The sequence below is a fragment of the Syngnathus typhle genome, linkage group LG8 (genome assembly GCF_033458585.1).
Source record: "Syngnathus typhle isolate RoL2023-S1 ecotype Sweden linkage group LG8, RoL_Styp_1.0, whole genome shotgun sequence".
NCBI classification, from domain to species: Eukaryota; Metazoa; Chordata; class Actinopteri; order Syngnathiformes; family Syngnathidae; genus Syngnathus; species Syngnathus typhle.
Window position 1 is genome coordinate 8366462 of NC_083745.1, and position 24526 is coordinate 8390987.

At 40.9% G+C, this 24526-nt stretch overlaps 2 protein-coding genes across 2 annotated transcripts in view; both read right to left on the reverse strand.

Moving 5' to 3' along the window:
* The window catches only part of itga9 (integrin, alpha 9), a 36659-nt gene extending 32254 nt beyond the window's left edge, over nt 1–4405 (reverse strand). Inside the window, exons 1-3 of the mRNA XM_061285338.1 lie at nt 3526–4405; nt 3208–3335; nt 1768–1874 (exon numbers count right to left, since the gene is read on the reverse strand). Coding sequence (XP_061141322.1) covers nt 1768–1874; nt 3208–3335; nt 3526–3701 — 411 coding nt within the window. The 5' untranslated portion in view covers nt 3702–4405. The remainder of the gene's footprint in view (nt 1–1767; nt 1875–3207; nt 3336–3525) is intronic.
* Nucleotides 4406–4956: 551 nt separating this feature from the next.
* On the reverse strand, nt 4957–23629 carry golga4 (golgin A4). The gene is made up of 24 exons (XM_061285304.1): nt 23413–23629; nt 22382–22459; nt 18680–18748; nt 18255–18581; nt 18141–18188; nt 17999–18055; nt 17799–17897; nt 17476–17620; nt 17206–17396; nt 16360–16443; nt 16121–16268; nt 15854–16032; nt 15611–15709; nt 15369–15524; nt 11511–15184; nt 11263–11384; nt 11069–11199; nt 10828–10914; nt 9484–9504; nt 8995–9063; nt 8578–8653; nt 7340–7437; nt 6128–6214; nt 4957–5581 (listed from the first exon to the last, which is right to left on the reverse strand). The coding sequence occupies exons 1-24, from the start codon at nt 23488–23490 to the stop codon at nt 5564–5566; spliced, it is 6141 nt and encodes a 2046-aa protein (XP_061141288.1). The 5' UTR covers nt 23491–23629; the 3' UTR covers nt 4957–5563.
* Nucleotides 23630–24526: the final 897 nt, after the last annotated feature.

A 24526-nucleotide genomic window follows, 5' to 3' on the forward strand; every position in this document is an offset into this window, starting at 1 on the left:
GACCTCGACCGCATTGTGTTTGCTCAAGACGCTCTCGCGCTGGGCTGGAGTCAGTGGGTCTCAGAGGATGTGGAACCTTCTTCAATGACTCTGCAGGGTGCATAAGTCAACGCAGGCTTTATGGCATTAAACATGCAGCGTGGAGGAATTGTATCTAAATTTAAGCAATCCAAAAGCTTGAGGCAACAAAAATGTGACCCTAAAATAACACCCAAATCATTTGTATGGTACACTGGGTTATAAAAGCGGAGAATAGTGTCTCCTTCACTGCTGTGAAGACCCTAGATTTATTATAGTTTCTTCCAATTTTCTTGTCCAATCAGATTTGACTCTTTACGTTGGCCAGTCACTTCACTGCCGTATACGCTATAAAAGGTTGAGTGTATTTACAAAACGACAGTGCCAATCTTTTAGGCCCAGGATTAATTGAAATTAACCTCACACATTTAAGTGGCAATAGAATAACCTCCCATATGAATGGCGCCACATCTTATTGTCATGTTCTTGTTCAGTGAGAGCCTTGGAAGAAACATCTGCCAAGCAGACGGTTCCCTCCTGATGCGTTCCAACATGAGCTCATTCAGATGACGAGAACAAAAAATGTTACGGGCTGTCGAGCAGCCTAGCAACACATTGGGATATGATGAGTCAGCACCTTTCTTTTAATCATACACTTCTCGAGACAGCCGCAACACTTTGCAGGTGAAGGTGGAGTAACTTCTCACTCACATTCCTGAAACAGCAGCCAGGGGTAACAGGATGCTGCAAAATCATGCCAATCGATTCCACCAGGGCATATAAAATATATTCATACAGGCTGAACCGTAAATCCTGAGAGACATAAAGATTCCTCTGATTTTTCCTGCATGACGAAGAAGTCAGACGGAAGGCTTTTCGAGCCAATATTAGTATTTACAGTAAATCTGTGTGACTCATGATGATTTTGAAAATGGCTTGGACTTTTTCCTGCTTGTCTAACTGATGGTTCCCCTGCCGCCCATTATAAGAGGTTAATAAAGGACCACCATAGAGGGGATGAGGTATGCACTGACAAAAAAATGGTGATTTGAATTTAGGTACTCAATTTTATTTAATCAAGTTGTTGCATTAAATAAAACACATCTGGAGTCAAAGATATTTTTTTAGTAGATTATTAGTCTAACTGCCCAATGGGCTGATTTAAAAGACATATTGCAAGTTGATGGCCGCTCTTCACATGTTTCTGAAGTAAATGAAGGAAGAAATGGATGAATTTCAAAATCACCACTATGCCAGGTGCGTCTGCAAGACACTCGAGCTGCCAAATAGGCAAAAGTGCAGCGGGCCTGTGCTGATATGGAAATCAGTATCTGCCGAACGCAAACACGCCGTCTACTAAAATAGAGCTCATATTGTACGTACAAGCCGAAGAGGAATTTAAAGCTTTACCAAAGGGGAACAGCGAAAAACATGAGTCTGCCCTTGTGTGCGTTTAGTTTTTATTTTATTTTATTTTGGTATTTTGCTTTGTCTTTGAATTTTGTGATACTTTTCAATCCATGACACATAATAAAAAGACCTTTGGAATAACTTGTGAATCAGTGCTACTGTATATAAATAAAACGGAATTGAGCTACATAAAAGACCCCCCATGATAGGCAACTTATACAAGGCAACTGTTGTGTTAATGAGAGAAAACTAACACATAATGTGAAACCACATGCTTGAACTCTTTTTTGAAACAATGATGCCGCTGTAATCAGGCCCAACTCTCATTAATCAACTCACCAGTATTTTGCCGTCGGCTCTGTTCTGACGCGCTAAGCTTACTCCCATCCACTCGTCATCTCTGTCCCCTTGGCACGTCTTCCCGCACGACTCTCGGGGCTTGTTTCCTGATGGACAATGAGAGCAGTTTGCAGACGTCACAACGTCAGGACAAAGGATGCCTTGCCGGAAAAAAAAAAAAAAATTGTCCGCTATTGTCGGACTTTTGGGTCTTGTCCTGTCAGCTTGGCAAACAATATCCTGATGCTTTAAAAACATGGAAGTCTTTTGTTTGTTTAAATGTGGTTGCTAGGTAGCTGCAAGCCAAGAGAATACATGTACAGTGGAATTGCTTAAGGAAAATGCTCCAAAGGTGGCTTGATTTGGAGATCGATCAAGGATTTCGTGTTAAGTAGGGTCTTAAACATCATTGTGTCTAACGTCACACTAGATATTGACAAATCTTCAAAAACATAAGAAAAAATCTCCATTAAAGTATTTTGCTTTATCTTTGGCTTTTTTTGTGATGCTACGGAAGGCTTATAAAACGAGACAAAAAACACGGAATAGAACATAGTAAATGAAACTTGTGATGATGAATGTAAAAAATGGGCAGTGCAACTAACCTATTTGCATCCAAAAGCTAATTTTACCAAACAGATGCTGAGATAAATAGAAGATAAGCCTAATAGCTAATGAACACCATGACCAGATTAGCTTGGACATAAATGATGCCGGGGTTTTTTGCCACATGGCTTTCAGGCATCTTGACGCCTGAGTATTTTTAATTTTAGTTTTCTTATGCAGTGGCCAACTTTTCTTTACATTTGTAAAAGATAGAATTTTTATTTATTTTTTATCTCCAATAAAGGTTGTATGATAGTGGAAGTTTCAGCAAATTAATTCAGTTTTTATTGATTTCAAATGGGTAAAACTGAAAATTAACCAGCATGTTCAACTTTAGAGGTTTAATTGTATTGTGATAGGATAAAAGCACGACAGTTTTTTTTTTTTTTTCAAGCATGTTGGTAATGGGTAGGTTGGTCAGATTGGACACTTTGTTGTCTATAATTATCAAGATGATTCTTCCTGTTTGTCAGCATGTGTTTTTGGTAACACGCTGATTATATCAAAGTCATCCACGAACCCCGGTGTTCTTCACAAGAACAGAAAATGAGGGTGGACGGTGGGTGGTGGAAGCTTTTTTTGGCTTTGTCATATGCAGAAGGAAATATTAGCTGGGGAATAAATCATATTTATGTAGGCAAGTAGTGAGAAAAACTTCTGCGCACAGAAGCCTCTTGTCTCGTGAATGTTGCAGGTTATGATTAAAAAAAAAAAAAGACAAGAGCTGCATTATTGTGATAAAACAAAACAGATGTTTGGAGGAGTTTTGTAGATTTTGGAAGGTGTCACAATTTATCACATGGCTGTGGTGTGGATGCTGCGAGCTCGACTAACCTCTTCCCAAGTCCATCTCCGTACAGCGGCGCTCCGGGTTGCTGTGGACTCTGCACTTGAACACAGCACCAGGAGCGTGCACTGAACTACTGTAGGTAGAGTTGGCTCTGGGAGCCCCTACGATGACCCTGAATAAACCAAGAGAGGGAAGAGGAGTGCGCACCATAAAAAGTCAATGAGCATCCCTCAAGTGTCTTTATATTCAACGCATCTCGTCATTTCTTAATAAATCAATAAAATAGTTAATGTGTGATTTCTTTTAGCTAATAAAATCTTACAAATGAGCAAAACAGCAGCAAAAGGACAAATGGGACTCACCAGCGTGTGTTGTCATAATAATGCTCCAGCACAGAATAGCCAAAAAAACTAGAATTAGGTCCACGGAACACCAAGGGATGTTCCAAGTCTATATTGTATGAGAAAACCACAGAAATAGAAAGGCACACATGCAAAATAGTTTGTAGTCCCGTTTTTTGTCTCCGACGTGGAGCCATTCCTTTTTGTGTATCGTGCGTAATTGCGCAGTAAAAGTGTCCAAAGGGAAAACAAAGTCAGTTGCACACTGGTCAAAAAGTTTCCAAAATAATGTGGAGCGCGGTTCCTGCTTTATTGTCGCACATAGGTTGTAATGGCATGAGGAAAAACTTCGCCGAGGAAAGTTAACGGTCCACAGAATAACGGTGCGTCAGCTTCTCTCCATTCTGAGTCCATCTGATAAAGTTGCAGTGGATTGCCAGAGTGCCTGACGGGATGAGATAAACGCGGACTTGCAAAATCAAACTCACATAAAGGAGTAGCGATGGGAAGTTAAAAAAACAAAAACAAAGTAAAAGCATGAGCGTTTGGAGAAATTGACGACGGAGTTGGTCGCAGTCCGTTTTACTTTGAAAGGGCAACAAATCTGGACTGTTGAGGCGCAAAATCATTTTCAGCTCACACGTGATTGCATTTCTCAATTTCTTTGGCACTGCGTTCGGGGAGCAATGTCGCTCTCTATCGGTTGTAGACTAGTGAGTGCAAACCTCACTTAAATCACTAAAAACTGAAGGAGGAATGTTGCATGGGATGAATGAGGGCAATTGCATTTACTCAGAGAATCTATGGATGAGAAAGACATAGAAAGACATGGCAACAATTATCACAAGGGCTACTATATTATTATTATTTTGTGTGCAACTAAGATCTCCACTCTCCACTCACTTTTTGCTTGACGTTGCCCTCTGGAAAACGCCACAGGACACTTAAGTCTGCAAAAGCCAACAAAACCAAAAGAGAACAGAGCTCTACCATACAACACACAATACATTTGAGTTATTTTCGTGTTTTGTTTTGCATATTAATGCACAGTTATAAGTTGGAAAAATTCTGCATACTGTGGTTGTATCGCATGTCGTGCATGCACAAAAACCATAGGAAAACACGTATTCTTGTTTCATTAAAATGAAATTAGGCCTGAATAATATACAGGTGTTTGGGGATCTGATTCTTCTGAGTGCATACTTGCTATAAAAGCTTTATGGGTTTATTTATATCCTGCTGTAAATGTGCTCCCTACTGAGAGGGCCGTTATTGAAGGCAGCTGAGAACCAGAACCATTTTCTCTCAATGATGAAATAAACACGAGCTAAAAAAAATGTTTCTTGGGTCTATTCAGAGAGAATAACAGATTTGGATGACACGTCACTAGCGAGTTGGAATATGTACAAAAAGTGATAGGGCGGGAAGAAGAGATGCGCTAGGCGCCGGATATATTCTGTAAATAATATTTAATTTGTTATACAGAAAATGTATAGCAAGTTATATAGAGCCCTATAGTACAGTTTACATCTTAATACAAATTGCAGTGTTGTTGGGGTTGGTGGGATGGAATACAAAGCTCGGGGAAGAAAAAAAAGATCAACAGGCGTCTAACTTAAATATGTAGTGAGGGCAGAGGTCAAAAGGTCATTTACAGGTTTGCAGCGGAAGTGAACCAGATGACAGAAAAGCACAGGAAAACTTTAAAATCAACCGACTCTCGCCTTCGATATGTGATAACAGTACCATTTATTGCACACGCCAATCTGTATAAACACATTAAATAAAAATCATACCTCCTAAAACACCAGTTAATCTAAAAAAAAAAAAAAAAAAAAAAGCAGATTTGTGGAAGATCTGTGTTTGAATTCCCTCATACTTGTAGTGTTACTCATACATACCAAACTATACAAAGCGCACTAAAATCTCAATTGCTGGCCATTCATACGTGCATACATACAAATACATAATGGGGAGAGAAGGGTGTCATTAAATCCTTGGCAGTCTTCCCTTTCAGCAGCAGCAGCAGCAGCAACAGCATGATTTTCATCTCAAAGCATCAGACGCTCAACCAATGCTGCAGAGAAACAAACATCAATTGTCTGTACACTGCATGACTGTATTCTGTAAATAAGCACTTGACGTCTATTGACCTTTATGTCTAAAGTCATGTACAAGCCACTATCAGGCTTTTGTCATTCACAAACATTTCGTCACATTTTTTAAAATTGTCAGTCTGACCTGACAGTTGTGCATCAGTAAAAGGACGTTTAGAGAAAATAAATATATCAGTCTTCTCTGATCAGATATTGTATCCCCAACATAATTTAAAAAAAAAAAAAAAACACTCGAGGAAAAACAACCAAAGACAAAAAAGCTGAAGAAATCAGGTCTCAATAACTCCGGTCAACAAATTTTTAGTAATCAGCCATTCAAGTAGTTTTCTAGGTATTTTTTAAAGTATCTGTTTTTAAATGAAATACTTAAGAAGTACCGTATTTGTACCACCTTACTTGTACAAAGGTAAAAGACTTGCTGTCCACCTTTCTATGTGGCTTATTTCATATTTATGCGAATTAGACACACTTCCAGTCATAAGGTAAAAATAAAAGAACAGCCCTACCATTGCTTTGGACTCCTCATTGTCCAAAACCTTTTGAGCCTGGTCTGGAGGAAACTTTAGCATGGATGTTATCACTTTGGCCATCGTCTGCGAGTGAAATCAAAATAAAAGTTCAAACTCAATAGTTAGTTTAACATCTTCAACAAATGTATGTTTACTCATTAGTTTTATGTCACGCAGAGAAAAATAGCTTTAGCACAAATACACAGGATAAAATATACGTGTGATGCACTCATCCTACTAAAAAGAAAAAAAATCAGGGATGATTTAAGTATGAGAAAAAAATCCTGTGCATAATCAACAGCAGGCCTATCTTGCCAGGGTGCATGCACCAAGCCGTAAACGGGGATAATCAAGAACAGAGCTGCCGAACAGAGAAACCCAACTGCGTGTCTAACAATAAACAAGCGCAGTGTGTCTTTAAATGTGTGCGTCATGCAACACATATGTGCTCTATGTCTGCCTGCAGGACATCCTGCACACAAGGAACGCTACCATGCTGCTATAAACATGGACGCTCTGGAAGCTGCTGGAAAAATCCTGCTGACTTTAGGACCATGTCAACAGCACTGTTAATTAGGGGGATCAATGCTAATTAGATGTTGACACACGTTGTGTGCTGCAGACCTCAATTATCAGGTACTCGTGTCATTAGGTAATGTTCCCATAAAGTTCAAACAAGCTAATGTGGACACATTTGGTCACTCCATTAGGTACAGCTGCTGCAGCTTTGCAGTTTTCCGTTCTGATGTTAATTACAACATGACTATTATTTTGTAATTCTGTAAAGCTTTGTATAGGAAGACTGAAAGATGCTCTCATGCCTTGGCTTTAAAGTAATATGACACAACAGGCAATTACAATATCTTAAGTATATGTTTAACTGAATTACAAATTTTTGCCATGATGTGTATTTTCCTTACCACAATAAATAAAGCAGAGGAACAAATATTGAAATAAGAATGGGTTTGTATTTTTTTTCCAATCTCCACATTTTAAACCTTCCACAGTTATGAACGTTTGGTTTATTTCAAATATTTTTATTGATCTATAAAATATAACAAACCTCACTTCAGAAATGAGAAAACAGGGAAATGACTATGTTTCTGTGCCAATGTCAAGAGCTCAGTCCAGCAACGATTTGCAGAGTTGGAAAAAAGATTCAGTCGCATTGTTGGTGCACTGTTATTAAAGAAATAAATAAAATCGTACTTTTGTCTCACGTCCCATCATGTACTCAAAAAGCACCTTCCTCAGGTACTCCATCTCAGTGGCTTCGGAGAGTGGCTCAGGATTGTTGAGTGCAGCACCTTTGGGGGGGGGGGGGGGGGTTGACAAAATAAAAGTTAAGCAGATACAGCACGCGAGTGTGACTAATGAGCCAATGACATGCCCCAAGCTGTCAGAAATGTCGGTTGTAAGAGCCCCCCCTTCCTCCCAGTGCTACCAAACAATTGGCGCCACTTTGCACAGTGGCACGGATGCAAATTAAACACGAAATAAAAGTGGGGGCTTGCGAGTCCAAGCTCAGCGTGAACAGGTCTGCAGAGCATTTTAATCCATCGCCTAAAGGTACATAACATTAAAGTTCCAAAATCAATGATGCACATTGCTATTGAGGGCTGTTAACACTTACCACTGGGATACAAAGATTTTATTACTATTTTAACCAAGTGCAGATCCCTTTATTCTGTGCCTGAGATAGCAACACAGTTATAATAATTATATTACAATGAGACATATTATATATATTACCCATGCGCCAAGCATTTTATGATGAATAAAATCATCAACATGTCATTATGTTGTACTTGTGTATCCTTTAAAAAAATGCTTGAGAGGAAAAAACAGATTCAGAAGATAACAGCAGTTGTGAGTCAGAGTGACAAATAATTTAACATCCCAGCCTGCAAAAGTCATTCTTTTCATGAATAGCTGCTTCACAGAACCCCCCCGCACCCCCCCCCCCTCCCTTCCACCTTTCACCTTCCGACAGAAGCTTCACTTTCTTACAGCAGCAGCAGCAGCAGGAAAAGTTCAAAACGGGAAATTCACTTGATCCCATGACAGGTTTATCATACTGTATACATGGAGACATGGCACTGATTTATAATCCCAGGGGAGTTCAGCTACACGACGACCCCGAATACCTCTTATGCTAACCTTGACCAAAGGGCAGTTCAAACCGCAGAGCTCAACTGAGGCCTCAATCATACGTAGCCATACTGTCCTCTAAAGCACGTGGCCACATGCCACAACACCTCCACATAATACCTCCGCACATCCTGTGTCCCCCTCAGATGTGTAAGGAGACATGGCCGCTGACAGATAAGCTTATATGCATGTGCTCCGGTCTAGGGGCTGCAGTTCCGTTTTGAAAATTTGGTGTTACCCAGCAACAATAAGGGAAATGGAATCCAGAAGCTGAACTAATCAATTTGCACTGTTACCTTTGTATGCGCTTCCCAGATGAGTTACGACTGCATTCCGGTGGAAACATTTAATCTTGTCCTCGAGCGAGTGAATCTAAAAACAAGCAGAGAAATTGCCATAAAACAAAGCATTTGACCCCAGCGGGTTAATTTCCTCCATTAGCTTAATTGATATGTGGGACAAATGAGAAGCATTTTGCTGAACGTCCTTGGGGATCGGGATGTTTGTGAGAACGATGATGTATGGGAGAGAAACCGTGGGAGGCGTTGCTCTGATTGTTTATGTGGCTAACAACAAATGTAAACAGATGTGGAGTAATTAAGTCGTTGCAGCGGGAGGGCCGTAGCGCTGGCTGGAGGCCACCAAAGCATGGCAACACACTGTTCCAGATTTGCCGTTCACTCGTCCCGAAAAGCACACTTGCAAATAGTCACCTTCTCAACAAAGCTCTGCTCCTTCAGCCGAGCTTCACTCAGCAAAGTCGTCTTCTCGGCAAGTTGCGCCTACAGTGCAGATGGATGAGAGGATGGGATCAGTGAGAGCTCCAAGGGTAACATCTGAACAGGAAGCGAGGACGCGTGTGTTCTTACAATCAGGCTATGGAAAACACTGCCAGGCCAAAAGAATTCCGCCTTTGGAAACAAGCTACTTAACCTTAACTGATGCTTTAAGTAGTTTCACGTTGTCCTAACGAACCCGTCGAGCAAAAAAAAAATCTGTCAAGAACTAATGAGATTGCAAATATGAATTAATTGGGTTAATTTCATCACAGCTATTAAAAAGCAAAAAAAACAATACAATGTGTGTTCAATGAATGGCATTTCCAAATTTGATTATTATTATTATTTTTGGGGACGGTACAAAAAGTAATTAGGGTTGGAAAACATACGAAACATTTTCACAATGAAAAACACAGCACATACCTGCAGTTCCTCAGAGCTCATCTGCGTCAAAGGCAAAAGAAAACAAATATGTATTTAGGTCATTGGAATGGAATATGTTGTGTACATAGCAATTCAAAATTGGAGATATTTTGTATTTTTAATATTATAATCCAATTGAAACTTTTACGAGCTCAAGAATCCACTCATGGTCTTTTTCTCCTACCAAAAATACCAAAATAAGTAAATAATTAAAAATAGGATGATGGGTTTAACAAGTAAAATACATTTTACAGATAGGCCCCAACCATCCTAATGCAGTTTCATATAAAAATCTAATCAGCATTCTTTTCTAGAACCTTTTTGATCGTGTACTATACAACTTAACGTCCTTAACATTCGTCCACAATACTGCATTCAACTTCAACTCTTGTAGAGGAGGCATGAAATCATTCCCAAATTCTGCCGCTGTAAATCCTCAATTAAGTTCCACAATTGCGGACAGCCCCACACACAAACACAACATCCCATGTTACAATATGTGCAGATTTATTTTAGAGGCCCAGCTGCTTTTATTTCCCCCGACCCGAGCATACTGTCGTGTTCCATTTTTAAAAAGCTCATCTTCAGTGAAAATCAGTGGCTCTGTGTGCTGCTGAACAGATTTATTTTCCCCCTGCAATAAACTCACATCTGAGACTAAACTACTCCAGACTCTCACCAACTTTATTTGCACATTCTGCTAAAAGGAATGTTCAGAAGGCATGTTTTGGAACTAAGTGAGTCTTGAATACCGGCGTATTGGTGTGCCGTCTCAGCGGAAAGACACACTGACCCACTCTTCCGATGACGAATGGTTTCTGAGGCCCTTTGCAGGGGAAGGCCTCCCTGAGCATTAAACTATACAATCCATCCTTAAAGTTATTACCTCACAGGGGAAATATGCCATACAGACACTAATTCTTGTAAATCTGAGCGAGTGTGGTAAAGATAGAGGAATCAGCACTTGGATCTAAACAGTGTAACATCAGCTGGGTCAAGCGTCTCCCTGAGGTGCTTTTGTCCTACCTGGCCACTTTCCAGTGTGCATTTTCTTGCATGATAGTGTTGCCGAAAGAGGCCAGGGTCTTGAGTCACCTCCGAATAATAATTAAGAGCAGGGACAGAGTTTGGCCTCAGCCTCGCAAGTTTTTGTTTTCCAAAAAGAAAATTCCTGAGCCATTCAAATGAACCCCGCAGCTTCCGGTACACTTTGGAGAGTCGCCACTCGGCTGAGGCCAGAGAGACGGACGGATTGGACTCGAGTATGAGAGCAAAGTTGAACTTTAAGGAAAATTTACTGGAACTACTTGGCAACTTATAATAAATGTTTTTGACGTTAGGTACCTGAGACGTGTCGTGGCTCCTAGCTTGTAGGTCCTCCAGTTCTTTCTGGACCTGCCACACTCGAGTCCCCATCTCCTCCTCTCGACTCTGAAGAAAATGACAACGACTGAGTCATTTCCTATGTATCACAAAAGCATCACGACTCAAGTATGTTGGTCTCGTCACGGCCTTATTTCAAAACTCCCACCCTTTAAACGGGGTACATCTGATGGAGCTTGGCTGGAATTATTTTCTTCAGTACCTGTATGACCTGCTCGTATTTCTGAACTGTTTTGTTCAAGTCTTCCTCCCTCTGGGCAATCACTTTCTTCAGCTGATTGGTTTCCTCCCGATGGCTACTGAGAAGCTCCGCCTCCACAACCTGGGCCTTACCTGCAATGGGTAACAACCAAATTGAGACACTAAAATCCTTTTACGAAAACATCATACACCTACCGATGGTTTCTTTCACTGCTGTGTCAACTTCTTTCTCTTTTACGGCTATTTGTGTGTTGAACTCCATCATTAGCTGCTTGATTGCCGAGTTGTGCTTCATTTCAAGGTCTTCTAATTCTAATCTGTTGGGTCAAAAAGTAGCATGATAATAACATTTAGTTCATGGCACACCTCAATAATCTAATGACAGCTGTCTTAAAAAAAAAAAAGAAAAAAAAAAAAAAAGACATTTTGAAGGCATGACTTACTTAAGCTTCTGTTCACTCTCGTCTATCAGCTGCTTCTTTGCATATTCAAGTTCCTGCTCGTGCTCTTTCCTCATTAATCGGATGTCTTTCTGTAACCTGGTGAAATCTTTGTGGATTTTCTCTTTCTCACTCTTCATGTGATTTAGTTTGCTCTTGAGAGAATCGAGAGAATCCTCATCCGGTTTGGCTAAGTGGTTTTCCATTTCATTTTCCAACACGCTCTTTGTTTGTTGAAGACTATTTCGTTCCGTTCTGCTGTCAACTTCGACTGATGTGTGGGCCTGCATCGAAGCAGCTTGACGTTGCTCAAACTCAACAACCTTCTGTTGGATTTCTTCTTTCAGAGCACTAACTTGTTCAAGAAGCTCTTCTTTCTGCTTTTCAGATTCTTTAAGCCTCGATTCAACTTCAAGTGCTTCCGCTTGTTTGAGCTTCATTTGATGGACTGAATCTTGAAGTGCCGAGAGCTTGTCTTCATACGTGCACCTCAGTTCCTCGAAAGACTCCTCCAATGTCCGCTTCACGCGAGCCTGTGTCTGTTCCAGTTCATTTGCCTGCACTTCTTTGAGCTTGACAAGAACCTCCTCGAGAGATTTGTTTTTTGCCTCTAATGTGTCAATGCATTCTTGACTGGAGATTTCATTTTTCTTGAACTCCTTGTGGCTCGACTCGAGACTCTTGATCAGCTCATCTTTTTCATCGAGCTGTGACGTCAGCTGCTTCTTGATTTGTCCGATTTTTTGTTCCGCTTTCTTCTTCAGCTCGGATATTTTACGACTGCTCTCTGTTGTCAACCTCTCCTCGGTTTCTTTCACACACTGCTCTTTGCTTTTCATCATCTCCTCTTTCAACCTTTCAAATTCTTCTTCCTGAGTCTTGAGTTGGTTTTTGCTCTTTTGGTTGTCCTCCTGGAGATGGTGCAGTTTTTCTTCCAGCTCTTGCTCTAGATGCCCGTTGCGTTGAAGCTTTTCAACCAATTCTTTCCTCTCGTTCTCCCTGATGCTATGCTGCTGTGTGAGGTCATGTGAGAGTTGTTCACACTCTTTTATCTTCAAGGCCAACTGCTCCTGGAGCTCACAGAGTCTAAGGTTGGCACTCTCCAGTTCCGCAGTCAGCCCGCTCACCTTCTGCTCCTTCTCGCTCAAAACTTGGTCCATCTCCGACTTGCTGATGGACTGATTGTCAAAGCTCATCGTGAGCCTCTGCAAAGCTTCGTTCTTCTCAGAGACAAGGCGTTCCAGCTCTTCCAGTCTGGTCTTCAAAGATGCTACAGTGTCGTCACTTTCAGACAGACTAGCTTTGAGAGCCTTGGCCTGCTCCGAAGTGGACTCTCGCTCCTGCTTCAACCCCTGAATGGTCTCTTCCATTTCAACTAACGCTTTTTGTCTCTCCTCTTCGTGCTGTTGCTTCAGCTCGAGTATGGCTTTCTCCTTACCGTTTACTTGATGTTTCAAGTCACTGATGATGCTTTCCAAGTTAACCACTTGCAACTCATTTTCTTTCAGACTCATTGACATGACTCGGTTTAACTCCTCTGTCTTCTGAGCCGTCTCACTGGCCGAAAGAGAATTCTTCTCATTCTCAATCGTTAAGGCTTTGATTTGCTCCATGTGAGCATTTACCTGAGCAGTCGCCTGTTCTAATGAAATGCATAGTTTGTTTTTCTCCTCACACTTCTGGCGGAGATCCTCCTCTAAAGTGCAAACTCGATCTACTTTGTCAGAGACAACATTTTTAAGGTGCGCAATATTTTTCTGGCTACAAAGAAGTCTTTCTTTTAAATCCGAGACTCGACATTCAACTTTCTGACAAAGTTCAGCGGCCCCGTCGGCCATTTTGCACTGGACGTCCTTACAGTAATGCTGCATTTGGTTGCTGATCATAATGAACTGCTGTTGGAATTGGGCTTCCAAAGCCTCTCTCTGAACTGCATCTTTCGCAGATTTAGTCTGCAAGTCCTCACATTCCTTCCGTCTGGCACTTTCAAGGGCTTGAAGCTGCTTCTCCATACCCACCAAATTATCGGATAATGTCTTGATTTTCTCTCTGCTCTCTTCGTCTGTTATGTTGAGCTTGTCCTGCAGGGAGTTTCGCTCATTCAAAGCCTGCCCGAGGTTCCTCTCCACTGACTCCAGTTGCTCTCTCAGCATAGCGTCACTTGTTGACAAACCTTCGAACTTGACCCCTACATGGTGAAGTTCTTCTTTTAGTTTTTGCACTGTTGTTTCTTGAATCGCAAGCTCCTCCTTTTGGTTCTTCATTACAATAAGTAGTTGCTCATTGTCTTCTTTGCTGCTTTTGAGTTTTAAAGAGCATTCTTTCAATTCTTGTATCTTTTCCTGGAGTATGTGCGAGTGTTTTTCCGTTAATTCCTCCTCCTGCTGTCCCAATTTCTCCTGCCAATGGCGCTCCGTCTCAGCGAGCTCGTCTTTATGGCTTTCCCGTAGTTTCTCCACTTCCCCCAAATGGTTAGCTTGCAGCTCTGCCATTGTATTGCTTAAGCCTTGAGAATTTTTCTGGGCCATCTCTAAAATCTTCTCTTGAACTTGCTGCTCCTTTTGTTGAAGCTCTGCGTCTTTCTTTGCAAGTGCCATCTTCATGGATTCTTCTTTCTGCTGAATCTTTTTCTTAAAGTGATCTTGCATTTCTTTGGCTTTTTGTTTGATCTTTTCCATTTTAGTTTCCTGTGTTTTCAGTTTATCTTGCATCTCGGCGATAGTGTCGTTCAGCTTCTTTTCATGAGCAGCTTTTTCATCCTCTAATTTTTTCAGAAGGCTTGTTTGCTCTTCCTTTTTAGTGTTAAGATCTTCACTGTGCAACTTCTCCTCGGCGAGTTCCTTTTTGCTCTGCTGTAATTGCTGCTCTAATTCTTGATGTAATAACTCTTTGTCTTGACAGTCTTTTTTTGCCGCTTCAAGCTGATGTTGCAAATCTATCAAGGCCTTCTTGGACTGCTCAAGATCATTTGAGATTTTATTTGATTCTTCTTTAACTTCTTTCAAGTTTGAATTTTCCAGCTGGAGATGTGATAAGGATTGCTGCAAATCTTCCAGTTGCTTTGCTCTGACATCGAGCGCTTCGAGACTGCAATGCGATTTTTCTTTTAGAACTTCCTCTCCTTGAACGAGCTCTTTAATTTGATTTTCCTTTTCTCTTAAAATAAGGTTCAAAGCATTAACTTCCTCTTTCAGCGTTTTCTCCATCCCCCCAAGTGACTGTTCATGCACCAGCTTAATATTTTCCATTTCTGCACTGTGCTTTACCACCAGATCCTGCAGAGCTAAATTATGCACATCTTGTACTTCAACCAACTTCAGTTCCAAAAGTTGTTTACTCTTCAAAATTTCAGAGAGCTCAGCTGAAATTGCTTCATGCTCAACCCGCTTTGCATCCAATCTCTGACTCATCTCCTCTGTGTGCAGATGAATCTGCAGGTCTTTCTCTTTCAGAAGTGTCTCCAACTCAACCCTCTGTTTTTCCTTGAGCTCTTCCAGAGCAGCATTGTGCTGTTGGGATAAAGCGTCCTTGTGCTTTTCCAGCTGTGCCTGGTGCTCTTCCTCTAATGCTGACATTTGCTCTTTGTGGTTATCCTTCATCTTGTCCAGAAGATTGGATTGCTCATCTGATCCATCTTGGGACATCTTCTCCAGGGAGCTCTCCAACTCCATTATTTTCTGGAGGCATAGGGCGATTCATTCAATGCAAAAAAAAAGATGTAGTTCATCAATCACAACAGACAATATTATAAATAAATAAAAATAAAAAATAGCTGACAATGTTGCGCTTCACAGCACAAGTTGGAAGCATAAAACTAGCACATGACATTCTTCAAAGTTGCCTATAAAAAACACAACTCACAGTTTTTGCTACTTCCAACTCTTGCCGCATCTCTTTAACTCTATTCTCGCCCTCTGCAATAAGAGCCGTCTTCTGCAACTCTGCATCCTCCAGCGCAAGAGCAGCCTGCTGCTCTTTTTCCTCAATTCGCTGAGCAAACTCCTCTTTACATTGCTCCTGAAAACCCGTGCAGCAATCCCATGAAATGGTGACATAGAACCATTGGAATTTGTTGTGAGGAAATGATCAACTTTGACACTTACCACAGCTTTGCTGATTCTGTCATTTAGCTCCTCTTCTTTGGCTGCCAGGGCTTCACTGTGGGATTTTTGCATAATGGCCTCCCTCTCTTCTGATGATTTCTAATGTTGAGGAAAAAAATAAAATTGTGATTTTGTGGCTCACAAAGTCAACTGCTTGACCAAAATATTGATGAGGGGCAATCAGCTTTAAGTGCAAAGCTGGATGGAGCTATTGTACATATAGTGCAGATATCATGCTCTAACCTTCATGATTGTGACAACTTCCTGTTTGACTCGTGTAAGCTCCTGCTGCAGACTCTTCCTCTCCTCTTCATTGATTCTTTCCGATTCACTCATTTGGTCCTCCATTTGAACCTGCAGCTGCTTTCGTGCTTCCTCGGCCTTATGTGCTGCACTCAATGCCCTCTCGAGCTCTTCAAATACTACAAGAAATGCACAAATAATAAACACATGAATAGATTGTTACTCCAAGATGTTCCATATGTGCTTCCAGGAAGTAATTTCACACACCTGATTTCTCAGCTTTTTCCTTCTGGTCCTGCAGCTCTTCATTCTGGGCATTGGCCAGCTGGAGCCTAGAGCGGAGCTGTGCAACCTCCTCTTCTTTCATTTCCAGAGTCTCGTGCATCTGCCGTTTTGTCTCAGCAATCACCATACCCTAAAAGCCATTCAAATTAGTTTTGTCTTAAATTTAGTGCAAACATTGAGCGGATGAAAAACATCAAAAATTCAGAGCTCTTCCCACTGACCTTGTCCTGCTCTAGCTGTTCATTTTGGTTCTTGACATCACGCAACTGATTGATCAACTTACTCTTCTCAGTCGTGTGTCGTTCCTACAAATTATGAACAAAAACAAATCTCACCAAATTGTTCATTCACTTTTGATCTTTGGACCTAAATTGTAAATGCTTATGATAAGTTTCACTTGCTCCACCACCCACAAGCCAAACCGCCGTGTAAAACCAGATAAACCCAAAACACTGACCTAAATTACAGCCCAGTTTAGTGGTAGTGGCTTGTAGAAGCAATGTACGTTTTACGACCGTTGGCTACGACACACACGCAGACCGGACTAACAACCAGGTTTGAGCTTATGAGCATTAGGACCAACACTGATAGCATAGAGAGTACTAATAGATTCCTGTTTAATGATGCAGTGTGCTTTGTCAAAGATTTTGCAAGATCATCTGCTTTGTGTTAAGAGGCACTAAAAAACATCCGAGAAATGACAAAAAATATTATCATTCCACTGAGGCACTAACCCCCACCGCCCCCCCCCCCCCCCCTACACACACACAATGATTCAGGCATGTCACAGTGACACAGCATTAGCAAACATCCTGGCTGAGTGTTTGGATTGAGCGACTCGACACCACAGTGTCACAAAAGTCTGTGTAATATTGACTCGGACAGCCTTTCTCAAGAAACTATTGATTACTTGCTCTGATTGGCTTTATCTCAGCCTAACAGAGATATTCTGTGGGAAAATACATGTTGGGATGATAACCAACATATTTTGCAAACCAACTTGTAATTGTGACATGAGCTATTGTGACTCATTTTTTGAAAGTGGCAACGGTAATGCTTATACACACCTTCATCCTTTCAAGTTCTTGTAGTCTCTCCTGCAGCTGCTCCTGCAGAGTTTCATTCTCGCTACTCATGTGGACGCTGCGCTCCTTGTGCACACGTATAATTTCTTTGCACTTCTGTAGTAGGTTCTCTTGTCGCTTCACTCGCTTCTGCAGCGCTTCCAAAAGTTTCGCTGGATCACTGACGCCCTCTTCTGTAATAAAATAGAATGCACCATTTAAATCCAGGTTTGTGTTCAACTGTACTTTACCAAGGTAAAAATAAAAACACACCCTCAGGTACTTCAGGCTCAACTTCTTGGTCATTTAAAGGGCTGGTGGATTTGGATTCTGCGGCATCTGTAGAAACGGGCAGCTCACCCTCAGCCACCAAAGCACCCTCAGACACTCCTTTAACTCGTTTCTTCAGCAAAGCAACCTGTGTCAAAAAGAATTTGATTAAAAGAAAAGCAAAAACGGAGGGAAACATAGAAGACAATTTAGAGTCTTCAAAGTCTTCATTTAATGCAAGTAACAAAATCCACAATGAGAACTACTCCTTCCCTACCTTTTGACTAGTCAACGTGACCATCTACAGTACACAATGAGGTAGTTACCTGAGTTTGCAGGACAGTAATCATCTGGTCTTTCTCCTCCAGTGTAGCATCAAACTCATCTTGAAGGTGCTTCTTTGCCTGCTGGTCCATTTGTAACTCCTAAAATCATTCTAGGATTTAACATCACTTAACCATACAAAACACATTAAATAAATAAAAATGATTGCTCTTAGGAGACATTATTTTTAATATAGCCTGACCTCTCGTAGTTCTCCTATTCTGCGCAGAGCTTTGTCTTGACACTGGCTTAGGATGGCCTTTGCAGGAAAAATGGACATGTTTATATAATAAATTTTTAAAAGGGGGAAGGGAAACACGACGACGGATTTTGCAAGAGGTTACCTGTGTTTTTTCTTTATCTCGCTGCACTGTGCGATATGCAGTAACCAGCTACAGGGTAGACAATGAAGTTAATTAGGTCAACTAGTCAACAGAAATGACCTGAAGGCGACTCACCTCCGAGTACTTCCCGCGATACTTCCCCAGGCTCGTCTCCACTCGGACCAACCGATGCAAAAGCTGCTCTTTGGGGAGAGACTCTGCATTCCCTGGCGCCTCCTCAGCTTCGCTCTCAATGTCTGAAGGTGGGTCATACGAAGGGGCACCAGAGGCTTCATTTTCTCCTAAATGTGTCAAGGACTCGCGCGATGAGCTCCGAACCAGGCTTTCTTTAGAGGGAGAGCGGAAGAGGAGTTCAGCCCGACTGGCGCCGCCTCGAATTATGGACTCCATTGAGGGTACTTTCAGCTGTAGTTTTTGGGCAAAGGACTGAGGTTCTTCTCTCTGTCAGAAAGTTGGTCCAAATGGAAAAAAAAAATCTTAAAAACAGGTAAGGGGAAAAAAATATATATATGAAGATGGACAAGAGTGTGGTGACGCACATGAGGAGACACACTTCCATCCCCGTTGATACTTCCACTGGGAGATCTGGTTGGATCTTTAGAGGCACTCTGCAGAGATAACGTTTATTAGAAAGAGAGCGGTTACTCCTATGTCGGGTGAACTGATGTCCTGGGTCAGTTAGTTATCCAAACCCCGCATGACTCCCTGATTACTCTGACGGGAGCAATATTAGTATTGCTGGGAGCAATGCAGGGGCATTGGGCACCCTCATGCAACTCAAAGGGGAGGGAAACTGAGGAGTTAAAGACATAAAACGAAGGCATCTCTACAAAACAAAAGGGTTAAAACGCGACTGACCAGCCACAAAGCAAGAACGGACGGACAGTTACATTCAAGTCGGAGAGTTGGTCTTAAGAGAGCACAAGAGAGTTATAACTGGGCCAAGTTGAACATTGAGCAGCTTAGCTGGTTTAGTCAACTGGTTAGAAGCAGATTTAGCAAAGCAAATTATTCTCTCCTCACTTGTCCAGCTCCAAGCTTCCCTGGCCTCATGATACACAACATTTTAGATTCCAAAGGCACATATATAGACGTTAAGTCCTGTTGATCTTTTATTTTATTTTTTGCTCCGAGGGAGATATTTCATTCATATTTCATACATATTTCACATAAACGTCCATTGTACTACAATTATCAATTATTCGATTTTCCAAGAACATTTTAATAAGGAAATAAAGGAAAAAAAAAAAACCTCCAAACACAGTTGTAGAGTTTGAGTGGCCCTGATGACAATATTTTGACAAGATGGAGATAGAACAGTCTGATCTCTGTAATTGTAATTCTGCACGAAATATTATGTTCTGTTTTTCTGATGTACCAAATACTTGTTTCATGCAATAAAATGAAAATTAATTATTGAAAAATCATAAAATGTGATTTTCTGGATTTTTGTTTTAGATTCCATCCCTCACAGTTGAAGAGTACCTATGATAGAAATGACAGATTTCTACATGCTTTTCAAGTGGGAAAACCTGAAAAATCAGCAGTGTATCAAATACTCGTTCTCGCCACTGTATTTGCAAAGAGATTAGGATTGAAATCGCAGTATGTGAACAAAATTATAGAATAAGAATATATACTCGCCCTTATATACTCGAGATTTTAAATGATGACAATTATTTCAGTTATCCTGTTTATCTACTAACCCCCCCCCCAATTGCTTAAAAATCATAACAGCAAAGCAAAGTTATGAAATATAAACTCTCCATTTGGAATAAACACACATAAGGGGGCAAGGACTTTCAGGCGACCAAAAAAGATGCTGTATCGGTGGGGGTTTAAAGAAGGCAGGCAATTGTGGACAAAAGACAAGGGGTATAGATTGTGACAAGTGGGCGTAACACATACAGCAAAAAGCAGACAGGCTTTTTTATACCACAACATAAGCTATAAACGCTCATCAGATGCAGAGATATCCCTGAATGGAGATGCCTTCCTGTCGCTAAACCCAAAAGCAAATGGGCGACAGAAGAGCAGGGAACAGGCCCTCCCGAAATGGGCTGCAACCCGCTTCCGCTTTCCCCAAAGGGGGACAGAGTCAGGACGGAGGACCAGAGCAGGAGGAGGAGGAGGAAGGAGGAGGAGGAGCAGCGATGCGGAGGAAGAAGAGGCAGGACGTGAGGACAAACTCACCACACTGGCTACCTGGGCCGTTTTGGGTCGTTTTGAATGGTCCAGAGCAAAGATAGTATACTCAGAGAGAAAAGCGGGTTCTGCTATCATCCCGGCCAGCACCTGACCCCCCCATCAGTGCAGTTACGGGTCGAAAGGTGGAGGGAGGAGAGGAACACAGAGAGCAATGAGAAAAACAACAACACCATGACAGTGGAACGGCACTGTGGGGAGTGTGAGGCAAAGTGAGAGAGAGAGAGATGGAACCTCTATAGTCGAATTAAGTTACGCAGTTCATAATTTGACCATTTGGAGGGTTTCTTTTGTGCCTTTCGAGATGGGCCGGAGCAAACTTTCATGCTGAAATTTTTATTCATTCATTCATTCATTCATTCATTCATTCATTCATTCATTCGAGAAAAGATGTGACACTGGTATCACTTGAGATAATAATCGGAAACTGAATTTAGTAATAATGTAAATATAATCAATTAATAGTTCAATGAAATAAAGAACATATTAAATTGATATGCATTTTTTTTATTTTCTGAATCTATTTCATCATTTATAATCATCTGCAAAGCAACGCACGATGACAACTAAAATTAAGAGCATTTTATTCTTTGCAAGTCTTCTTAACAGTGCTATGTTTTGTTGTTTTACACGTTATTCAAATCTTGACCATGCTGTACAGTTAATTTTACACCAACAGTATATGATCTTGACATGAGCCCCCTTTTTTTTTCTCTGTTCAAATTTCATCTAGGGAAATGGAACTCTTACAGGATTCAACAATAGAGGCTCCACTATATAAGCAAGAATGAAAGAGCAAGAAAAATAAGAGAAGCGGGTACATGAAATAGTTAATGTTAATGTCACAAGTAACAGTTTAACATCCAAGTGAGTGGTCTTCAAGTTGGGCAGCTGCTTCAATTTCTTATTTGAATTGTCCAGAGGTGGAAACTTCTGCATGTCTTGCCAGGACAATCATATTGATCATTGATGTACTTAAGTTGTAAATATTGTCTTGTTCTTTAAAATTAAAAAAAGAACAACAACAAAAATTCAATGAATTCTTCCTTTGGTAAAAGTTGAAAACACACTCCCAAAGATGTCAAAGTGTTGGAGATTTACAAAGTGAAAATGATGCTGCCATCATGACATGTCATAAAATGGAGGGCTGGCTGGAGGACCTCAATTACAATCAATTTAATCTAGATGTAGGAAAATAAAGGAGGACCACGACTATTTGGGCCGTATCGTCACTAGTCTAATATTTGATGTTGATGGAAATTGAACCAAAGCAGAGGTACTTCTAAACATCTAAGGCTCTTTCAGCCTGATTCTGCGACAACCCATTATCATCTACCTTCGTCTTGTCCATATCCTCAAACTGAGACTGTTATGGAGAAAAGAAAATACAACAACTCACCAGGGATAGAAATCACTTGAGGTTGCATTCATTATTAATGAAAATATACACTGCACTAAAAAGTAGTCTGTTCTATACCATTCAATCATCCTTTACAATGCTTCCAATTCAGAAACCTAATGGTGGGTTCTGGTACAATGATGGGGAAACAACTTGCTTATCCACTTATATTACCGAGCTTTAATAAATGATATTTTGTTGTGATTTTTCAGGGTCAAACATCAGAAACAGTCTTTATTAAGCATCTGGCTTTTCATTACAATAATTGCTGCTCTAGAGCAGTGCGAAGTCATTATGATGGGTTTAAAGTAATGACGAGGGCTTGATATAGAAAATGACAGAAATTAATCCCGACAACTGTGATACGTGTGGAACATACAGTGAAGATATTTTTAATTCAATGTGAGTCAGTCATTGACGATGTATATTATGAGGATTCATTGGAAGCATCTTTAAAGGTTTAAAAGGCGCTGCAGGGTAGCTGGGTTACATTTATTAGTTGAGGACTTGTTATTAAAGGAGATCAGAGCATAACAAACTGGATTCTTGCGCAATTATTGCACTTACTTTCTTGTATAGAAAACAGAGGAGATATAAATAGCTGTCTCTAGCTATCGGATATCATCGTCATGCTCACCTCTCGGTCACTGGCAGAGGGAACAGCGTCATTGTATAACGGGCTGGTTTGGCTGCTCCGGTGGTCTGCAGACCCCAGCTGATAGAGAAGAGAGAGAGAGAGACACGCACAGGCAGAAAGAAAGAAAAGAAAATACATCTATTCATCATGTAATTTTTATTGCCATTGTTAACTACTTGGTGGTGCAACTCATTCGGACGGGGATTTAATGTTTCTTATTCCATGTCCACCGACAGCACTGTAACATGGATTGTAAATGTTTCATTAGTGAGTTACACACAAATAACTCTCAATTAAAAACTTCAAAACAAAAAAAACGTCAAACTAATTAAGTGTATACATCTAGAGTTGCACAGTTAAACTATCAACAGACTTACTCATTAGGCAAAAAATGTCTTTAAGACAACCAGTATTGGTGAAAACCTTGCAGTAAATGAGTAAATAATAGAACATCAAGAGTTCAACCACGTGACAGACAGACAATGCCCATGCAAACCGATGCTGAATAGCCACGTTTGATTTTTTTTTTTTTTTATCATATTAATCTGCCAACACCCTTACTGTCAATATTATGCACTGTAGAATTTGCTTTAGTCTTTTTACATATTCGTAAGCAGACAGCTGTCATGCACCGACGGGATCCGAACTCCACTTGCAGCCCACTGACAGCAACAGCCACGCCCATAAACACATTTGAGCGAAGGTCCCGTACCCTTCGTGAAAGTCACTCCCAAGTATTAGAATCAACAAGAAGTTTTTCCTGGATCGTTCCTAACGAGCATATAACTTCACTATGTTGGAAGTGAGTTGCAGAGTTGTTAGCATACATCTACGATGGCAAAGCACTAAAAATACAACTCGAGGAAGCGTTTTACATCTTAATAAGCTTAGTAAGAGGGATAAGGAAAACAACGATCAACGATCCCAATGTCACGATCACTTTGCTCTGCGATCGTTCGCCAAGGCCACAAGTTTACACGGTAAACAGATGTTAGCCTAGCCAGTTAGCTCCCAAAGGCACAACAACTAACCTGGGCCTGTTGGGGAGTCTGCGCGTTCCTCTGCGGCGACTGCTCCTCGTTTATCTTCTGCTTGAGTTTTTTAAACATCTTGTCCCGTCGACGTTGCTTAAAAAAGTTGACGATCGGATAACAATTGTCGATCGGAGAAGTATTTTGATTTCACATCCAGTGATCCTTCTTTACTTCCTTGTTCGTGCAGGTGACCAGGCTTTCTGCGCATGTGCGGCCAACGTGGAAGACAGCTGAAACGTCAGAGATTTAAAGGACTAGTCCCCAGCTGTCATGACACCCACAGAAAAGAGAAAAATGAAAACAAAAGAAGAGAAAACGCCCTGGGCGGATATTTAAGTGTGTTTTTCTTCTGCACCGAGTGCTCGATCCAATCTACCACAATAATGTCCTCCCAACTGAGCCAAGAAGCTGACGGAAAAGAAATTAATTTCCATTTGGACTTTGCATCTGCAAACATAGTTTGACTTTTTTTTTGTAGTGTGGAAAATCGTGACATTATAAGTAGTTTCTGGGCCCTAAGGCATCACATTAAGTCTTTATTTTTTATGCCATTCCTATACATATGACTGATGCATGGGGGCTTGGAACAATGGGTTTCAAGTTACACAATGGGTGGTTAATGGCATTCCAGCAACATGCTGCAATTAATGTGCCATGGTGAAAATGTATAAAATGCATCTGCTTCGTGTCTAATTTATGAATTTTGTTTTCAGCTTCTGCCAAATGAAAAGAAAACAGTTGCAGCACAAACAACTTCTTTCCAAATGTTATTTGAAGTTTGTCTTTATGGTTGCATGCATCTGTTGCTCACGTTTACACACCAACTGTTTTGGGAATTATATTAGTAATTAAGGGCTGATACACTGACCAACTCTTTTGCATCTCATATGGCGTCATCATTGGAAAGTGGCAGTGCCTTCTGTCACTGTGATTCAAGCCAACTCCGAGGGTTGTATGTCCTATTTTGCCTTTACAAACATGATCAGACTAACCAAAAGAATATTGTTTTAAAGGTTGAACACCAGAGTTGCTGGTATAATACAAATACTGAAGTTAGAAATGACTGAAAGCCACTGAGATGTCAATGTTGACTTTTATTAATTGTGGATTT

What these genes read in the sequence shown, in the direction of transcription:
- golga4 (XM_061285304.1), bottom strand. Translation starts at nt 23,490, where the DNA reads ATGTTTAAAAAACTCAAGCAGAAGATAAACGAGGAGCAGTCGCCGCAG. An exon ending in AGACTCCCCAACAGGCCCAG is followed by an intron (nt 22,460 to 23,412) that starts GTTAGTTGTTGT and finishes CTTCTCTATCAG; the next exon opens with CTGGGGTCTGCAGACCACCG. An exon ending in TTACTGTCCTGCAAACTCAG is followed by an intron (nt 17,621 to 17,798) that starts GTAACTACCTCA and finishes TTTTTGACACAG; the next exon opens with GTTGCTTTGCTGAAGAAACG.